The sequence below is a fragment of the Lagenorhynchus albirostris genome, chromosome 12 (assembly GCF_949774975.1).
Source record: "Lagenorhynchus albirostris chromosome 12, mLagAlb1.1, whole genome shotgun sequence".
Taxonomy (NCBI): domain Eukaryota; kingdom Metazoa; phylum Chordata; class Mammalia; order Artiodactyla; family Delphinidae; genus Lagenorhynchus; species Lagenorhynchus albirostris.
The window spans coordinates 70,349,398-70,367,298 of record NC_083106.1 but is presented as its reverse complement, the minus strand read 5'-3'; the positions used below and the strand labels follow the sequence as shown (position 1 = coordinate 70,367,298).

General features: G+C 40.6%; 1 protein-coding gene across 5 annotated transcripts in view; it reads left to right on the top strand.

Moving 5' to 3' along the window:
* The window catches only part of LOC132530576 (cytochrome b5 reductase 4), an 83,100-nt gene extending 69,456 nt beyond the window's left edge, over nt 1-13,644 (top strand). For 4 of the 5 annotated variants that reach the window (XM_060167809.1, XM_060167806.1, XM_060167807.1 and 1 more), the window contains 4 exons: nt 1,322-1,472; nt 1,782-1,868; nt 10,863-11,027; nt 13,458-13,644. In XM_060167809.1, coding sequence (XP_060023792.1) covers nt 1,322-1,472; nt 1,782-1,868; nt 10,863-11,027; nt 13,458-13,512 — 458 coding nt within the window. In that variant the 3' untranslated portion in view covers nt 13,513-13,644. The remainder of the gene's footprint in view (nt 1-1,321; nt 1,473-1,781; nt 1,869-10,862; nt 11,028-13,457) is intronic. The other variant, XR_009543823.1, reaches the window with a different exon arrangement.
* Nucleotides 13,645-17,901: the final 4,257 nt, after the last annotated feature.

Genomic DNA, 17,901 nt, shown 5'->3' with positions numbered 1-17,901 from the left:
ACTCATGAAGTCTCAATATGGCCTATGTGAGCTACCCTATAAAATTATCCACTTCTTTGTTTCAATTCCATGTTCATCAAGCAACTTTTAAACGATTATTTTGCCCTTCCAAATGTTCCAAATGTTTGGTCTTCCAATACTGGGAATGAGATGCCCTGGATGGGGCATGTAATGCTCAGGTCACTAGATGCAGGTAGTCAGGCTGAAAATCCATTGCCATTCTGGCATGTGTGCTTTAATCTCTTGTGAACTTCATTAGCATCAAGTCCTTGCCTGAGTCTAATCAATTTTATGACATTGGAAGGACTGGACTGTGGACAAAAGTTATCAAGTTAATATCATTCTGTGAGGCTGCTTTAGTAAACAACCAGCTGACTTTTTCCTGAGGATGTCTGATCTTATGGTCCCTTTCAAACTATAACAAGGAGCTTCTGTTACTTTCTAATGTTTAACTCATCAATTACTACAACATTCTTACTCTCCTGCCATGGACAAAAAAGGGAAAAATTATGAGCATCCAAACATTTAAAAATAAACCAGAGCATTTGAAATTGTTTTTAAAATATGGTCAGCTTTATTTTGCATTTTTAAAGTTACATTGAAAATTTCTGAAATGTCCTAAAGACAGTTCTCTTATATGAGTGGTACATAGCGATTATATCAACTGCATAGCAGAAAAGGGTTTATTCAACTGTTTTGATTGAAAATTTGGAAGTAGCATGCCCCAAGTACGGTTTCTGATCGTGCTTTGTCTTTACGGGAATTAAATGCAGAACAGCTCTTGTTTTAATTGATAGGTATTTTCAGAGATTTGATGGAGGCAAAGTTAGCACTTTTACTAACAACATAAGATATTAGAATACATTTCCGTTTCAATTTTCTCTCCTACTACGCTTATTACTGTGGTTAAGAATCAGTATGTAAGTAGTGAATGTGTATTTTCCGCCCTATACGGTGCAAGACAGGTATACTCGGACTCTGCTTTTGAAGTGCCTAGTTGTAGTTTAGCAATCAAGCCTTTATTGATAATTTGTAGTTAAATATTTGGCAATCGTTTGTATGTTAGAGACTCCAGTTGATTTGGGAAAATAATATTGGGAAACGAGTATAATGAAATCTCATTATTAATTTGATTATAATGATAATTTGAGTATAATGACATACTTGGGAGCCTAATGAGTATTCTCAAAACCCCTTACATTCCTTAAAAACTGAGATGTAGTCTGATAATTATGCAACCTGTTTCTCCTCGTGTTCTTAATTCAGCTAGGTTAACGGTCTCATTTTTTTTTCCTGATTTTATGTATATTTCATTGTTTAGGAGATTATGTTTCTGTAAGCAATCCCGAGGGCAATTTTAAAATATCCCAGTTCCAAGACTTGGAAGATCTCTTTTTATTGGCAGCGGGAACAGGCTTCACACCAATGGTTAAAATACTGAGTTATGCTTTGACTAATATACCCAGTCTCAGGTATGTCATTTTGTCTTTAATTACTACCCCTTGTAAGACTGCTAGATTAGTAGAAGGTATTCTAAATCGATTAAATACTTAGTGGACCTCAACAGACATGTTATCCCTCAGTCGTCATTTCTCACTCTGCTTCCTCCACTCCAAGCTGTTTTATTTACTTGATTCCTTTATTTTTGATATTTTTGGTTACTTAATTGGCACTAAAAAAACATTCATGCTAGTTCACTTTTAGACTTTCCATTCATGCATATTTTTAAATTCTATAATCGAAATGGTACCTTTTGAGTTGTTGTTGTTTTTTCTTTTAAGGAAAGTGAAGCTGATGTTCTTCAATAAAACAGAGGATGACATAATTTGGAGAAGCCATTTGGAGAAATTAGCATTTAAGGATAAAAGGTATAAAAGTGGTATTAGCTCTGTCTTTAAATATTCATACAGGTTTAGTCAGTTGATACCCTGCCTCCTTTGGTTGGAGTTTTTAACTGACCAGGAAGCTCCTTCAAACAAAAATAATCACTAATTCTCTTAAAAAAAAAAAAAAAACTAAATGTAAGTAATGTTAGTACACCTCTCCCAAAGAAATAGTTTGATAAAGTCAATGTGACATCAGATATGTATCACTAAAATATATACTGGGCTTTATGTTTATGTTATGTTGTGTATACTGAGTTAGGTTTCATTGAAAATGATCCAGTGTAGCCAATTTGGTAATTCAAGATTTTCTTGTTATAATGGGGACAGATCAGATAAATCTGGTGAGGTAGGTTAAGCAAAAATAAACATGTTTTTTTACTACAGGATTTCTTAGAGCGTTTACTATGCCAGTGTCCATTGTGACTTTCCAAGAAGGGGATTCCTTCTGCATTGTTTAGCAAGATTCTCTTCATTTTTTTTCGTTCACATTAACACGTATTAAATATCATTAGTGGTCCTCAGTACACACTTTGGGAAATGCTGGTATAGGTAATAGAAAAAAGTCTGAGTCAGGCTGAATTCAGTGGTAAAATGAGGCAGCAAGGACAGCAAGGTGGCAATTTGTTTCATTGGAAAAAGAGCCCTAGCACAGTCCAAGGAAGTGAGATAATTTAACCACGCATACGCCCCATCTCCCCTAAAGAGGTATGAAAGCAGTTGGAAATTCAAAACAAAATTTTCAGAAGAAGAATGAATTGGACAAGCTGTCATATTTCTGAAGCATTTTTGTAATCATTAAAAACTATTTCTAAGAATTGCAGAACTTCGTTAAGTCATACAAAATATCTGACGTAAGTATTTATGTTTATGACAGCATGGTGGAGATAAAGTTCTTGACATTTGAAAAGTTAAAGACCTCAGAAATCCAGCTGTCCCTGGGGCTCCAGGTTCTTCTGAATATTTTCTGAATATCCTCACTAAGGTGATGCCGTGGTTCCTTCTAGTCTTTTCCTCTTTTTTGTCTCCCATCCTCCCCCTCTTTCTCTTTTAGTAAATAATTTGCACAAATGAAGGACGACCTGAATTTAATCACCGAAGTGTTTTCTCACGTACTTAAAACATAAACCTAAGAATATGTACTATACTTAAGTAGTTGCACAGCAATTTAGAGCATAATTTAAAGAAATAGAAATTCCTGGGTTTTTCAAGTGTCTTTTTCACTAATTTTCAAAGTGGAATATCGGAAGCAGCATTTATCAAAAAGCCTAAAGACCTAAATTCTGGTTTTCAGTCTACCCTTTACTAGCTTGAAACTGTATTCAAAAATTACGTAGCTCTGTGGGCCTGTCCCTTTATTTTCAAAATAGAATAATGACATCTTTCCTATTTACTTCATAAGCCTGTTGTGAGGACTAGAGAAGATAGTGCAAATGCTTAGAAATTGTGAAGCCCTGCCTCAGATATTTGGATTGCTGTTATGAAGGACCTCTGTATACATGTGTTCTTGTATTGACTGAGCTCCTGTTTCCTAAACAAGCATTTAAAAGACTTTAAGCAGACGTAGCTACATTTTTTTAGCTAGGTTTTTTTAAAAAAGTATTTCTGGCAGTTTTGGGACATGGTATTCTTCAAGATAGTTTGCTTGTACAAGAAAAATTCATTTACTATTATTTCAGCAAACAGACATTGTACTCTTAGTCTATCCATTGATGTTAAACTCGACGTAAGAAGTAACGTGTATACGTATACCTGAATCACTTTGTTTTACACCTGAAACTAATACAACGTTGTTAATCAACTACACTCCAATATAAAATAAAAAGTTAAAAAAAATCAAAAAAAGAAAGAAAGAATTGGTAGAAAGGCATGTGTTACAGCTTCTGAACATGAAGTGCCCTTTAACAACGTTCCCTGTGTGTTTTGTTTTGTCTTGCTTGGTCCACATAATTTGGGTTGGTGGAATTGTGTAGGCTGCAGGACTGAGGATGAGGAAAGGCCCCTTTTTTTCACTTCTGGATAACTGGCTCTAAGTGAGTGAGACGCTCCAGTGTGCTGGGAGGAGTGAGTGTTTTGCCTCTGGCCTGCCTTTATCCTCTCTCTTCTGCTCGCTCGCGCTCTCCCTGCTCTCACCTGCCTGCTCCCGCTACTGTGTGCTCTCTGCTCCCTCCCTTTCCTTCCACTTTCTGGGGGTACACGCTCCTTGCTGGGGGCCCTCTACTGGCACTGACTTCCAGCCTCGAATGATCTGTGCCCCCCTGGAGACTTGGGGTCAGACCCTCACTGGAAAACACAAAGGCCTTGGGGTCAGACCCTCAGTGGGAAACACAGAGGCCTTGTGTATGTACGTGGCTTTGAAACATTTGTCAGGAACCTTCCATATTCTCAGGTTTTATGCAGATAGAGGAGAAACCTAGCCTTAAAGGTTTACTGATGGCTCTTGGTAGTACTGTTCATTCAGAGCATAATTGTTGAGTCCCATACACAGAAGGAAAGTGAAAGTTCAAATTAATATAAGGTAGTTTTAATTTGTCACATCTGTCATTTACTTAACATTTAAGGCTTAATTTTTTTTATCTGTTAAACCACCCTTTCCTACATCTTGACTCTCCAATGTCACTGCTCGTTTTAGTAATAAAGTTTCTGATGGCAGAATGTGAAACTTGAACACATCTCCTTGGTTAAATTATTATTGGATTGTGACTATTAAAAAAATAAGTTCTATAGTTAAAACAAATGAAATACCTTACTCTCTGTAGGATTAGGACACAGCTTTCCATTCAATCCTTTGGGGAACAAGGAGGGATAGGAAAAATGTATACTGAGACTGGTGTATTAGCTAATATTTTCATTTTCAGCAAGCATGCTGTGCTTGTCCTCAGAGTTTATCCAAATAATATAGTTAGCAAAGGAAATTCTTCGAAATATTGTTGTATGATGGAAACTTATTAACCTCTGACCTCAGGCAAGTCACTTGATCTGAGGGAGCTTCAGTTTTTCCATCTGTAGAACAGGGACATCGATATCTCCATCATAGGGTTGTTTGGGAGTGGGGGCCATGAGATAGCGGATGTGGGTGCCTCGCCCAGAATTAGCATATTTGTAACATTCATTTACTCATCAATTTCCTGTGAGCGTCTCCCAGGTGCCTGTATGGGGGTATAACGGGGAACACGATATTGTGTTGGCTTATCTTCTCATGCAATGCGGGGAATGGATCTCTTCATTTTCCCATGTTGCTAAACTTAATCTTAGAATTGCCAAAAATAGGTAGACGATTTGTACTCTTTCAGGATGTTTCTGTTTCAATTCAGTTTTCATGTCATTAAGCATAAAATTTCAACGGAAAAAAAAAAAAGTTAGCTTGCCTGAATTTTATCCAAATATTTTATTACACTTGACTGTTAACTCCAGTAGAAGGTAAATATGTACAGCAGCAGGTGTAGGTAATTACTATGTAAACGGAAATCCAAATTAAATTTCACTATCTCTGTCTCGACTACTGAGCAGTGTTATGAGGCCTGGTTGACTCAGTCTTACACGCTGGTACTCCCCCCTCCCCCAGTAGAATGCGCCCGCTCTGAGTTCTCTGCTTTTGCAGAATTCTTTTTGAGGTGCAGGACAGTTTGACAGTGAGATTGACTTCTGGATAGCATTTTGTAATATATAAATAGAATAAGTATTTTCCTTCCCTTTCAAAGCAGTCATGTTTGAAGATAATAACCTTATTTTAGTAAAGTTAGTAGCATATTCTTTTCTATAAATAGTAGAATTTGATGATTTGCTGATTTTCCCCTGTTTATAAAATTAATACATATTTGTATAGAAAAATATATAAGGGAAAAGATCACCCATAATCTTACCACCCAAGGAACAACATTATGGTTTGTATCTTTCCATTCTCCTTCTCTCTCTTTCTCTCCCTCTCTCTCTCACAGACACACACATACATACACACATGCACGCACTTATACACTTAAATGCACACATTATTTTTTTGTATTTTTAAATAATGTAGCCATACTGACTATACTTTTTATAACTACATTTTTAGTGAATTGTGTGTATTCTATGTATAGAACACTTTCAACCTGTGGCTCTCGACCTGGAGTGATTCTGTTTCTCCCCGCCTGACACCCTGACACCCTAGGGGGACATTTATGTCTTGAAACGTTTTTGATCATAACAACTGATGGAAGGGGTTCCCCTGGCACCTAGTGGGTAGAGACTTCTAAGAGCCTACAAGAATGCTGTTAAGAGCCTCCAGTGCACAAGACAGCACAGGACAGCAAAGAATTATCCTGCCCAAACTGCCAGTAGCGCTAGTTGGGAAAACTCACACTACACCATGATTTTTAATAGCTGCATTGTATTTGGTCATTGAGTTCATACCGTAATTTGTTTAACCAACCCTCTACTGTTTGACATAGTGAGTACAAACTTTTCTGTACCTCTCTAACTATGCAGGATAAAGGTTCACCAGAAGAATCACTAAGTCAAAGTGTACCAAGGCCTATTGATCCACTTTGACAGTAGCCTCTCGAAGGTAAAGGTTTTTCTATATTCTGGTGTCAGTTTGGGGACCAGCAATGTGTAAGTCCCATTTAAGACAGCAAAATCCAGTGATTCCAGAAGCACAAGTAAGTTAAACAAGGTGCTTGAACGCCTTTCTTTTTCCCCAGCCTGTGAGGCAACTCAGATATGTGGGCCCCTAATCTGGACCCTATACCACTCTCTGTTCCTCCCAGATGTTCCTCCAGGGGTGGTGTTTTTTTGGATTTTCTTTTTTACTGAATATTGTGTTAGTTTCAGATGAACAGCAAATTGATTCAGATATATATTTTTTAGATTATTTTCCATTATAGGTTATTACAAGGTATTGAATACAGTTCCCAATGATTTTTTTTAAAAAATTTATGTTTTGGCTGCATTGGGTCTTCGTTGCTACGTGTGACCTTTCTCTAGTTGCGGCGAGCAGAGGCTACTCTTCATTGTGGTGCGTGGGCTTCTCATTGCGGTGGCTTCTCTTGTTGCAGAACATGGGCTGTAGGCGCGTGGGCTTCGGTAGTTGTAGCACGCAGGCTCAGTAGTTGCGGCACACACGCCCTAGGGCTCGTGGGCTTCAGCACTTGTGGCTCGCGGGCTCTAGAGCGCAGGCCCAGTAGTTGTGTCACACGGGCTTAGTTGCTCCGTGGCATGTGGGATCTTCCCGGACCAGGGATTGAACCCATGTCCCCTGCATTGGCAGGCGGATTCTTAACCACTGTGCCACCAGGGAAGTCCCAGGGGTGTGTTTCTTGGAATGTGTTCCTTGAAATATTTATGTGTTCCCCCTAAAGGGCTCTATGATTAAATAAGTTTGAGAAATAATGTATACTATGTTATCTTCTTGAAGTTTAATATGAACTTAGCATATTCAAGGCTTTGAGAAATTCTAAACAAATCTATTTAACTTCTCTTAACCCAGTAGTCCCAAAATTATTTGCCAGGTTAGCCTTTTGTTTTCATGGACAACCACTAACATTTGGAGGAGCACACGTGTTTAATCAGATTCGTTTTGAGAAATATTTTTAACCCCTAGCTGTTTATTTTGTGAGCTGTTTTTCCCATGAGCAAATAGCAAGTTTGCTGCAGATTCTAGTATTTTCCTTTAGCTAGAGAAACCAGGAAAAGCTGGGGCCCCAAATACTCTGAAGTACTACTTTGTGGGCAGTGACAAGCCACTGAAGCTTTAGCAAAGTTGTGAGATTGGATCTGGGTTTTTAGGAGAACTAGTATAAGAAGGATATGCCAGATAGATGAGGGTAAGCTTATTAGAGTAACATCTTAGACAAGAGATAGAAGGGCCGGACCTGGAGTTTTGGCAGTAAAATTGGGAAGGCAGGGCTATGTATGTTTGTTTAAGAAATAGGAAGGAGTGGGTCTGGGAAGCTGATTGCCTGGAGGAGGAGGGAGTAGGCTGTTGAATGACTTCAGGCTCTGCATATGGTTTAGAATGCATACGTTTATATTTCAAGATTTTTTAATCTCAGGTCATTTATCAGCCTACTTTAAAGTAATTTGTTTTGGACAAGCTTGTTTACTTCCATTGACATTTAGACCTCACAGGCATTCATCAGAAGCAGGCCTCTCTCTCTCTCTCTCTCTCTCTCTCTCTCTCTCTCTCTCTCTCCTCTCTCTCTCTCTCTCTCTCCCTCTCCCTCTCTCTCTCTCTCTCTCTCTCTCTCTCTCTCTCTCTCTCTCTCTTTCTCTTTCTGTCTCTCATGTTGCTTTGCACTTTATGGATTCTCGAAATTTACTTTCAAGTAACCTTTTGAAGAGTCCCAGTCCTTTCTGGCACTTCTGAAATCATAGGGCAGAAAGGAGTTTCAGGACATTTGCCAGTGCGTCCCCTCATGCCTCAAGGCTATAAATGCTTCAGACAGTAAGTTGCCCTTCAGAAAAATTCAGAAGCAACCATCCACAGTAACCATCTGTATCCTGATATGGTATAAAAAGCCCTTCATTCATGTATTCTTGAGTCTTACCTTGGGATTGCTCCCGCTCCAGTGAAAACTCTTTTCCAGGGCTGTGAAGGAGAAGAGAAACACTAGAGCATCCTCCTTACAATCCCCTGAAAATTGCATCCATGCCACCTGGTCACGTTTTCCACTGAGAGACCCAAAGGTATACCCGGGGGACCAATATGTGAATAAATACAAAATACATGAGGAATTTATACCATTTATGTAAGGATCACAGTTATTTTTCACCCTTTAGTAGATGCCTGCAGAAAGCATGCCACTGATTACGCTTTTTTTATTCTTTTTAAAGCATCTCACTAAAGGAAAATTAAGATTTTTATTCAGATGACAAAGGACGCCAGTATTTATATATCTTAGCAGTTTTATTCCAGTGACAGGCTGATTGGAAATAGAGGCAGAGGAGACTATCTTTTATTTGTAATTTAACAAGGCAGTTGCTATATTTTATTGCGTTGTCTATGTATAATTAGAAATGTCTTAAGATAGTGGTTCCAAAGCTGCTTTTGGGTCCCCTCTGATAATCTGATGAAAGGTTATAGACCTTCTTCCCAGAAAAATGCCCTTACAAATTCACGTACATTTTTATATGTAATTTCATAGATGCCAGCATGTGGCTTTGTTCTTCTGAGTATAGTGTTTATTTTTAACCAATATGGCTTCTTGTTAAATAAATTCCTTTTTTCATTCATCAAGTATTTTTTGCACACTTGCCTCAAGCCAGGTCTGGATACAGTATGAACAAGACAGGCCAGGACTCTGGCCGCATGGAGCAGCAAACAAACATCACGTTCCAGAATTACGTAACGCTATCTTAATGATAAGTGCTGGGAAGGAAAACATGCTAGTAAAAGAGAGTATTTGGGGTACTGTTTTGTATAGGGTGGATTCCTATTGCTGCTAAAGTGAAATGGGAACCTTGAAGGCAAGAAATAAAACACGTCTCTGTTGGGATTTTAAATATAAAATCAGAATATTAGAATTGTAAGAGAGCATATAGTTTTCCCACCTTGTTCCACAGATGGACCTATAAGCCCTAGAGGCTGGGTCTGGTGAGAGCTGGGACGGGTTCTGTAGCCCCGGCTGGCGCCCTGAGCTGGTCTGTATGCTTGTGCTGGCCCGTCCGCTCTTGGGAGCGTTCACCCAGCTGCAGCCCAGCCAGGCGAGGACCACAGCTCCAGCCATGTCTCGCTTCTGTTCTGATGTTTGGCTCCCAGGGCCACCTCATGAGAGAAATTATTCGCTTCAGCGTTTTCTTAAGATTGAGATTAACATATTACTCAAGTGGAAAATGTAGAAACACATTCGATCTGATGCTACTGAAAATGATAAGAACTAACTGTGTTCGCAGAAATGGAGCAAAGGGAGCAGGTAGAGCTTAGAATTTTGAATGTGCTATGGCTGTTCATCAGCAGTTCACTTAACAGGTTGCAGAGGTGTGGGAAGAAGTGGTCTGTTGTTCCCTTGTGAGGCTTGGTTTGATGTGCTTCTTTCTGATCGTAATTCTGTACCCTTTCTTTTCTTTGAAATGTTTCACTCCATAGTGTTTGAGTGCCTCCTGTGTGATGGCCACTAGGGGTGCAGTGATAACCCAAGCAAACATGGTCCCTGCTCTCACGGAGTTTCTGGTCTAATGGGGAAGGGAGACATTACTAGAAAAATCACCTTGGTGGCCACATATTTACAGCCTGATAGAAAGGCTATAAAGAAGAGGAAAAGGGAAACATTTCTACAACACATGTAATTACGAAAGGACTCCAGACTGGTGGGGCTGCAGTGCTTCCCTGGAAATGATGCTTGAGCTAAGAAACTGAACAGTGGGGTGTGGTAGAAACATTACAGAAGGAGAAAGAGAACAGGCAGGGTGTGGCAGTGAAGGCTGAGAGAAGCAGAGCACAGAGTTAGGAGCTAGGATTGGGGAGAATTTGGACATGGAGGGTGAGGCAGATCAATCCTGCGTTTCTGGTTTGTGCAACCAAACGGACTGTGGTGCCATTCACAGCAGTGACATCGGGTGTGGCACAGGGATACTGTAAGTCAAGGTTGAAGCCACGAAGACAGTAACAGTAAGAAGTCAGATAGGCCGTTGGTTATCGGGGTCAAGGACTCATTGGAGGGGTTTGAGTCAGATGAAAATGTACATGTCACTGGTCGTTGCTCTTTACTGTGCTTTATACAAGCGAATTATTAATAAAAATGTGGAGTTCTCTTTCTAATGAATTCAATAGAAAATGTCAAATTATTCTCTTATCTGTAGCAAAAGTTTATCTTTAGTAAATGTGGATTTACCTGTATTTGCAAAATGTTTACATTCTGTTCTAGTGCTTTGCTAGCAAGCGTGTCAACCTTCATATATTCATTTGTTCTCCAGGGGAGAAAAAGATGCGTTAGTGAACTGGAAACATGTTCATAATGTATTTAATGTAATAGACTTTAAAAAAATGTTTCTTTTCTCCAGATTTGACCTTGAATTTGTTCTCTCAGTACCTACTTCTGAATGGAACGGCAAACGGGGATACATTTCACCAGCTCTGCTTTCTGAATTTTTGAAAAGAAGTTTAGACACGTCCAAAGTCCTCATCTGCATTTGTGGACCAATGCCATTTACAGAACAAGGAATGAAGTGAGTAGCAACGTGGTAGGAGAGACAATCCCAGCACCGTGAAATGACAACCTTCTATAAACAGCAGTTGACATGGCTCTCATTTCTTCCTATTCATATGAACACGTACTTCAATAGTCTGTCACAGCATAAGAAAATAATAACAAAGTGTTTAATCTGCATGCAGGTGAGGCGTCGGAGGCCCGGATTATGCACAGAGTTAGACGTGAACACAAAAGTCAGACACAGCCAGCTCTTGATGGCCTCTGGCAGTGGCTGGTAGTGTGGACGCTTTCACAAGATTGGTGCCAGATAGTTTTGGGGACACTAGATTCAACCTCCTCTTCCACCAAAGCTTCATAATATATAATAATTTTTTAAAAATATATCATAATAAGCAGTGTTCATCTCATTGTAGCTTTTGATCTTCCATCATTCTCTGCAACTGGGTGAGCATTAATCGATAACACAGTGAGAGAAAGCAAAACAGCAAGACAAAAACCAGAGACTAGAACATAAATAAGCCAAGACCAAGTGTTGAACTCCGCACAGAGAACAACCAGTGGTAGTGACCATCTTATTTAAAAATCACCTTGATCTTATTTAACTCTAAAATGACACTTTAAAATATTTGGTTACATATAGCCACTACTGGGTTTCTAGATGACTTTAAAATATGACTGCCTTAAATGCCCTGCATTTCCTTGTTTGGTATATGACTGAACCTAACATTTGCTAGGTAATTTTCTCTCTTGCTATTTTATTTTTAATTTTAATTATGAAAAAGACAGGCGGTATGTTCGGAAAGGTAGGTTGGGTTCAGATAGTGAGAGGCTTGCCTGCCACACCACGTTGGCCCTCGTAACTCCTGTGCCGTCCTGTCGTTTTGTCTGAATGTGCGTGTCAGCTCTGGAAGCTGCCACTTTGGGTTGGTATCCCAGCTCCACCACTTAGGGTCATGCTACAGTCATCAGCTAAGTGTCCTAGGGCCAAACCATCTAAGCTTTCGTGCACTCAGCTATCCGAGGGAATAAATGATACTATTGATGCATGTGAAATGCTTAGCACAGTGACTACAAACGGTGAGTACGAAGGAAATGTTTATTATTTTCAGCAGCATTTTATTTATTTTTTTTCACCTCCTTTTTTTTTTTTTTGGCCATGCCACATGGCTTGCGAGATCTTAGTTCCCCAACCAGGAGTCGAACCCATGCTCCCTGCAGTGGAAACGTGGAGTCCTAACCACTGGACCGCCAGGGAAGTCCCCTTCAGCACTATTTTAAACAGAGCTACTTTTAAGATTTCAGTCTCCATTTACAGTATTCTCCAAGTTGAATTATACTTAAGCAGTATTTCTGTTTCTCCTGTTCAGTGGGGGAAAATTAAGATAGAATGCTAGGGGATCAAGTCCTTACTTCAAAAACTGGTGAATAAAGAGGAAGAAAACCAGCAATTTTTCTGCCTTTTCTGTATGAGTTATACTACTGGATAACCACATACTAGATGAGCAGAAGTTATTCTTTATAGAATTCCTCAGCTGATAAACGAATAAAGAATGATAGGAGTAGAATATCACCAACTTCGGTCCCTAATGAAACTAGTAGATATGCACATAGATCACCAGTGGTGGTTAGCATCCAAAAAGAGAGGCAACCCGGTATTATGTGCCTCCTGATGAAAGAGCACTATGAAGTAGTCTTGTCAAAAAGAATTGAACCTGTATCTGATTAAGCCTCTCGATCCAATTATTAAATTTTGGGAGATAAAAGGAAAAAGGAACATTATTAAAGTAAACCACAGGGATGCAGCAAAATGAGAACTGTGGGAGACTCAACACTTAAAAATCTCATTTTGTCAACAAATAAATTGAAGGACAGAGAGAGAGAGAGAGAGAGAGATGGAGGGGATGTTATAGATCAAAAAATACCAAAAAGAGGGGCTTCCCTGGTGGCACAGTGGTAGAGAGTCCACCTGCCGTTGCAGGGGACACGGGTTCGTGCCCCGGTCCGGGAAGGTCCCAGATGCCGCGGAGCGACTGGGCCTGTGAGCCATGGCCGCTGAGCCTGTGCGTCCGGAGCCTGTGCTCCGCAACGGGAGAGGCCACAACAGTGAGAGGCTCGCGTACCGCAAAAAACAAAAAACAAAAAACAAAAAAAACCCCAAAAGACATATAAACCATTCACAGTGAGTAGACTTTAATTGGATCTTGATTCAAACAAACTTTAAAAAATTATGGCATTTATGAGACAATTGAAAATGTGAACACTTACTAGATACTAGATGATATTAAGGAATTATTGTTAATTTTTTAGAAGTGATAATTGTGTTTTTTAGAAAACACATGCTAAATGGGGAAAATGAAAAAATACTATGGTTACGATGGTAAACTCTGATCTTGTTTATTTTTAAACATCTTCCCTAAGAAACATGTGCTTTTTATTTGTTTTTCAGGTTGCTGCATGATTTGAACTTTTCCAAAGATGAGATCCATAGTTTTACAGCATAATGAAGCGCCATCGTTCAACTGTTTTAGCTAAATTTGTGATTACTTAGGGTTTTTTAAAAGAACATTTTTGTATATAGGTTAACTAGAATCCAGGTTTTAGTTTCTTAAATTAAATCAAATGTTTCTTCACTATAGATACCTTGTTGACTTTATTTTGTACCATAACTTATTTTACTACTGATATTTGTCCTGGAAGGTCAATCGTGGCAACAATTATATAGAGGATTCTTTGTTATGAATCACAAAGTTCCTTACCATTTAAACTGTATCACTGTTCTACAATAAGCTCTTGTGTTTTATGACATGATAAAGCAAATGATCATTTTGATCACATTTCTATGCTGTAAGATGTCTGATTAGCAATACAGAGTAAATTTTACATTGCACTGTAAACTCAGGAAATGATCATTTATGTCCTTGTTCTTACTATGAAAACATGGAATGTTATAACTTAAGTGATCCAAACATTTTGTGCGTCTGTGGCCTTGATACAGAGTAGAATAAAAAATATTCTGAAGTACTTTTTAATCTTTGTGGTAGAAATGTGTTTGAGTGCAACAGTGTGGGTGAGTGTCTGCGGGGAATTTTAAAAGCAGCAATAAAAGATTCCGGAGACACTTCACGCACGCAGCTTTGGAGTGTATGTGTTTAGAAAGTTTAAGACAACCTTGACAACTATTCTGATTCTTAGCCAAAACTAGAGGCATCAGGAAAGATAATGAAAGTATAGCATCTGGTCTCATGGTCTAAAATAATCATCTGGTGCTTTGGAATAGGTTAAATTTAAATTCTTTTTGAGCCCATCTAGACCAGCTGGGCAAATGAGGGACACTCCATCCTAAATGGTACCTTCCCTGGCTGGCTGCTTGCCCCACAGCTGGCGGTTCAGCAGGGAGCCCCCCTAAGCTCTGCTGCGTGGGCATCTTATTCTCTCTCCCTGCTGCTGTGTGCAGCCTTCAAAGGCTTTCACAGATTGGGATTCTGCAAAGGGTATCAAGAAAAGCCATTGTATATACTACCAAGTGTAAAACAGACAGCTAGTGGGAAGCAGCCGCATGGCACAGGGAGATCAGCTCAGTGCTTTGTGACCACCTAGAGGGGTGGGATAGGGAGGGTGGGAGGCAGGGAGACGCAGGAGGGAAGAGATATGGGGACATATGTATATGTATAACTGATTCACGTTGTTATAAAGCAGAAACTGACACACCATTGTAAAGCAATTATACTCCAATAAAGATGTTAAAAAAAAAGAAAAGCCATTGTGAGCTTTTCCTGAGGAAACTGTTGGATGCATAGGTGGCTATGTGTAAGCTAACTCAGATTTAACAGCCGTATTCAGGATGGCAGCATTACTTTTGCTTTTACAGAAATCGGGGTGTGGGGAGTCTCCAACTCCCCTGTAAACGATTTGGTAAATAGCTAAGTCTTCACTGAATGAATGGTGTACTCAGGAGGAACACAATATTAACATTCCTCAAATTACAAACCCCCAGCCCAGGAAGCTCCCCAGGTGCAAGTGGCTGGATCAACACTTTCTTCTTTCCCTGCGTCTCCCTCCGCCATGCATAGTCATTCACTCAGGCCGGAGGTGGCAATGCTCCCTGTGGCTAACAGGAACATTTTCTACCTCTGCCTTCCTACCACCTCTTTTTTTCTCCCCTAAGATCATGAACTTTCCAGGCACACCTTTTTTTGTAGTTTATTAGTAATATATCTGTTAATTCTACCTCAGCCAGCTCTCTCATCTTTTCTACCCTCCTTTTTCCTCTCTCCTCCAAACCCATTTCTAATTACCTCCTCCCTGTTTGTCTCTCTTCCTCAGTCTTCTTACTGTATTTTAAAGCAAAAGAAAACCCATGAGCATCTTCTGAACGTGTATGTTAATAATTCCCAAATTGGCATCTTTGAGAATCAGCTGAGCTTCAGTTTTCAATATCCAGTTACCAGCTGGGTGTTCCACAAGCCCCTCAAATTCAATAGATCCCAAACTAAGCTTTTGCCGTGACCATCTTGTAACCAAACCAGGTTAATGTTTGGCTGACGTCCAGCAAGCCGAAACGCTGAGACGCCAAGGATTGCAGCAAAGAGAGGGTTTATTTAAAAGGCAGCCAGGTGAGAAGACGGGAAGACAAGTCTCAGATCCGCCAAAGGGGAATTACGGGACAATGAACGAAGAAGCAGGGCCGTCTGAGGCGTGGGGAGCGTGGGGAAAGGTGACCGGGAAAAGGTGGGGTGATTGTTGTTCTGCGCAGGCGTAACGAGGCTACAGGCTTCTGCACGTTCAAGAGTGGAGGCGCTTAGCACGAGCTGAGGGTGGAGTTTTCGACACTCTGGCGTCAGAAGGTCCCTGCGTGGCCACTCATGTGTGCCCATTTGGAGGGTCAGTGGTCCTATCCAGTGTTAACCAGCTGAGCTCCAACTAGACACAGCTGACTCCAAGTTCCTGGAAAATAACTCGGGCAGATACATACCTTATTGTTTAGGCTACATGCCGCTTGGAGGACATGCAAAACCACCTTGATCAGTGAAGGCAGCTGAAGTGGATTTAAGCAAACCCATGGTTTCAGTCTCTCCCAGGTCTATTCCTCCTCTTGAATACTCTGATTTACTGGTGCTACCTTCCACCTAGCCAGCCCTTCTAGAACTATTCGGGATCAGTGTCTCCCTCTCCAATCTGATTCCTCCATACCAGCTAGCCCTGCCCTGTCGTCCCTCAATCACCTCAGTACAATAGCCCAACAACTGGTCTTCCTATTGCAGGTTTTTTTTATTCCTATTGCAGTCTTGACCTCACTGAAATCCATTCTCTATTCCAGTGTTGCTAGAGGGCCTTAGAAACTCCCCTAAATAGAGCCTCAGTCTCCCATTTAATACAGCTGTATACTGAGGAGCGCAGAAGGGAGTATGGATTGTAACTATTATTCTTGAGCAAAGAGCTCCAAGGCTCCTACGTCCATAAGAAAATTGGAATTATACTCAAAGTCACTTTTCCTTGAGAATTCTGCTTGCTTACTTCCTTTTTAAAAATGTGTTTATGTCAGTTTTGTATCAGTTTTATATTTCTGCAAGGACAAATTACTGCGAACTTCGAGGCTTAAAACAACACACATTTATTCCATGGCTGAGAGGTCTGGGCCCAATAGGGCTCAGCTGGGTCCTCTGCTGAAGACCTCCTAAGGCTGAAATCGGGTTGTCAGCTGGGCTGGACTCTTCTCGGGAGGTGCTGGAGAATGTTTAGCTTCCAGGCTCCTTCAGGTTGTTCGTAGAATTCAGTTCCTTGAGGTTGGAGTTCCCCATTTCCTTGCTAGCAGTCAGCTGGGGGCCAGTCTTTGCTTGTATAGCTGCCCATGTCCCTTCTCATGCTATCTGTGTGGCTCCCCCTAGCACTGGTAGGTCCAGCGCGTCTCATGCTTTAGATCTCTCTGCATTTCCCCTCTGCTACAGTCTTTCTTCCCCCTGCTGGAGAAAGTTCACTGCTCGTAGGCGCTCATGCAATTAGACGGGGCCCGCCCAGGACTACCTGGATAATCTCCTGATCTTAAAACCTGTAGTGTTACAGCTGCAGAGTCCCTTTTGCCATTTAATAGAGCATATTCAAAGTCTTCAGGCGTTAGGGTGTCGACGTCTTTGGGGGACCGTTCTGCCTACCACAGTCTGAAGAGGACAGAGAAACTTGTCCAAGGTAAGATAATTGTATTTTGTCTAGAGCTCGCTATGGGCCCTCAATTTTCACCTTAATGTGATGGAGGAGTGAGAGATGCTTTCCACGCCTGGTGAAGGCTTGACTCCAGCTTCCTCTGTGGTCTACCTTCTCTGCCACATAAACTTGTCCTAAACTAGTTTGGGGCTGTGTCTGTTGATAGCTGCAGACTCCCACCTTTGGGCAGATGACCCAGTCTCTGTTTGGTCTACGATATTTAGAATGGCGGCTAACTGGTTAAAAAGGAAAAGTGAAACCTCAGCCAGCCCCAGTCTCTTGGTGTCTTTCTGCTTTGGTTTTTTTTGGGTTTTTTGTGTGTTTTTAATTGAAGTATAGTTGATTTACAGTGTTGTGTTAATTTCTGCTGTCCAGCAGAGTGATTCAGTTATATATACATTCCTTTTCATATTCTTTTCCATTATAGTTTATCCCAGGATATTGAATATAGTTCCCTGTGCTCTACAGTAGGACCTTGTTGTTTATCCTTCCCTCCCACACCCTCCCTCCCCCTTGGCAATCCCAAGTCTGTTCTCTCTGTCTGCCAGAATGCCAGAGTCATCTATCTGAAATACAAAAAAACTTGTTTTCTCTCCTGGTTAAAGTTCTCTTCTGCTGCCGGGTCCGCACTCATGGAATGGAGGCTCCATCCTGGGGGGCAGCACACTGAGCTCGGGGCCCTGGTAATGCGG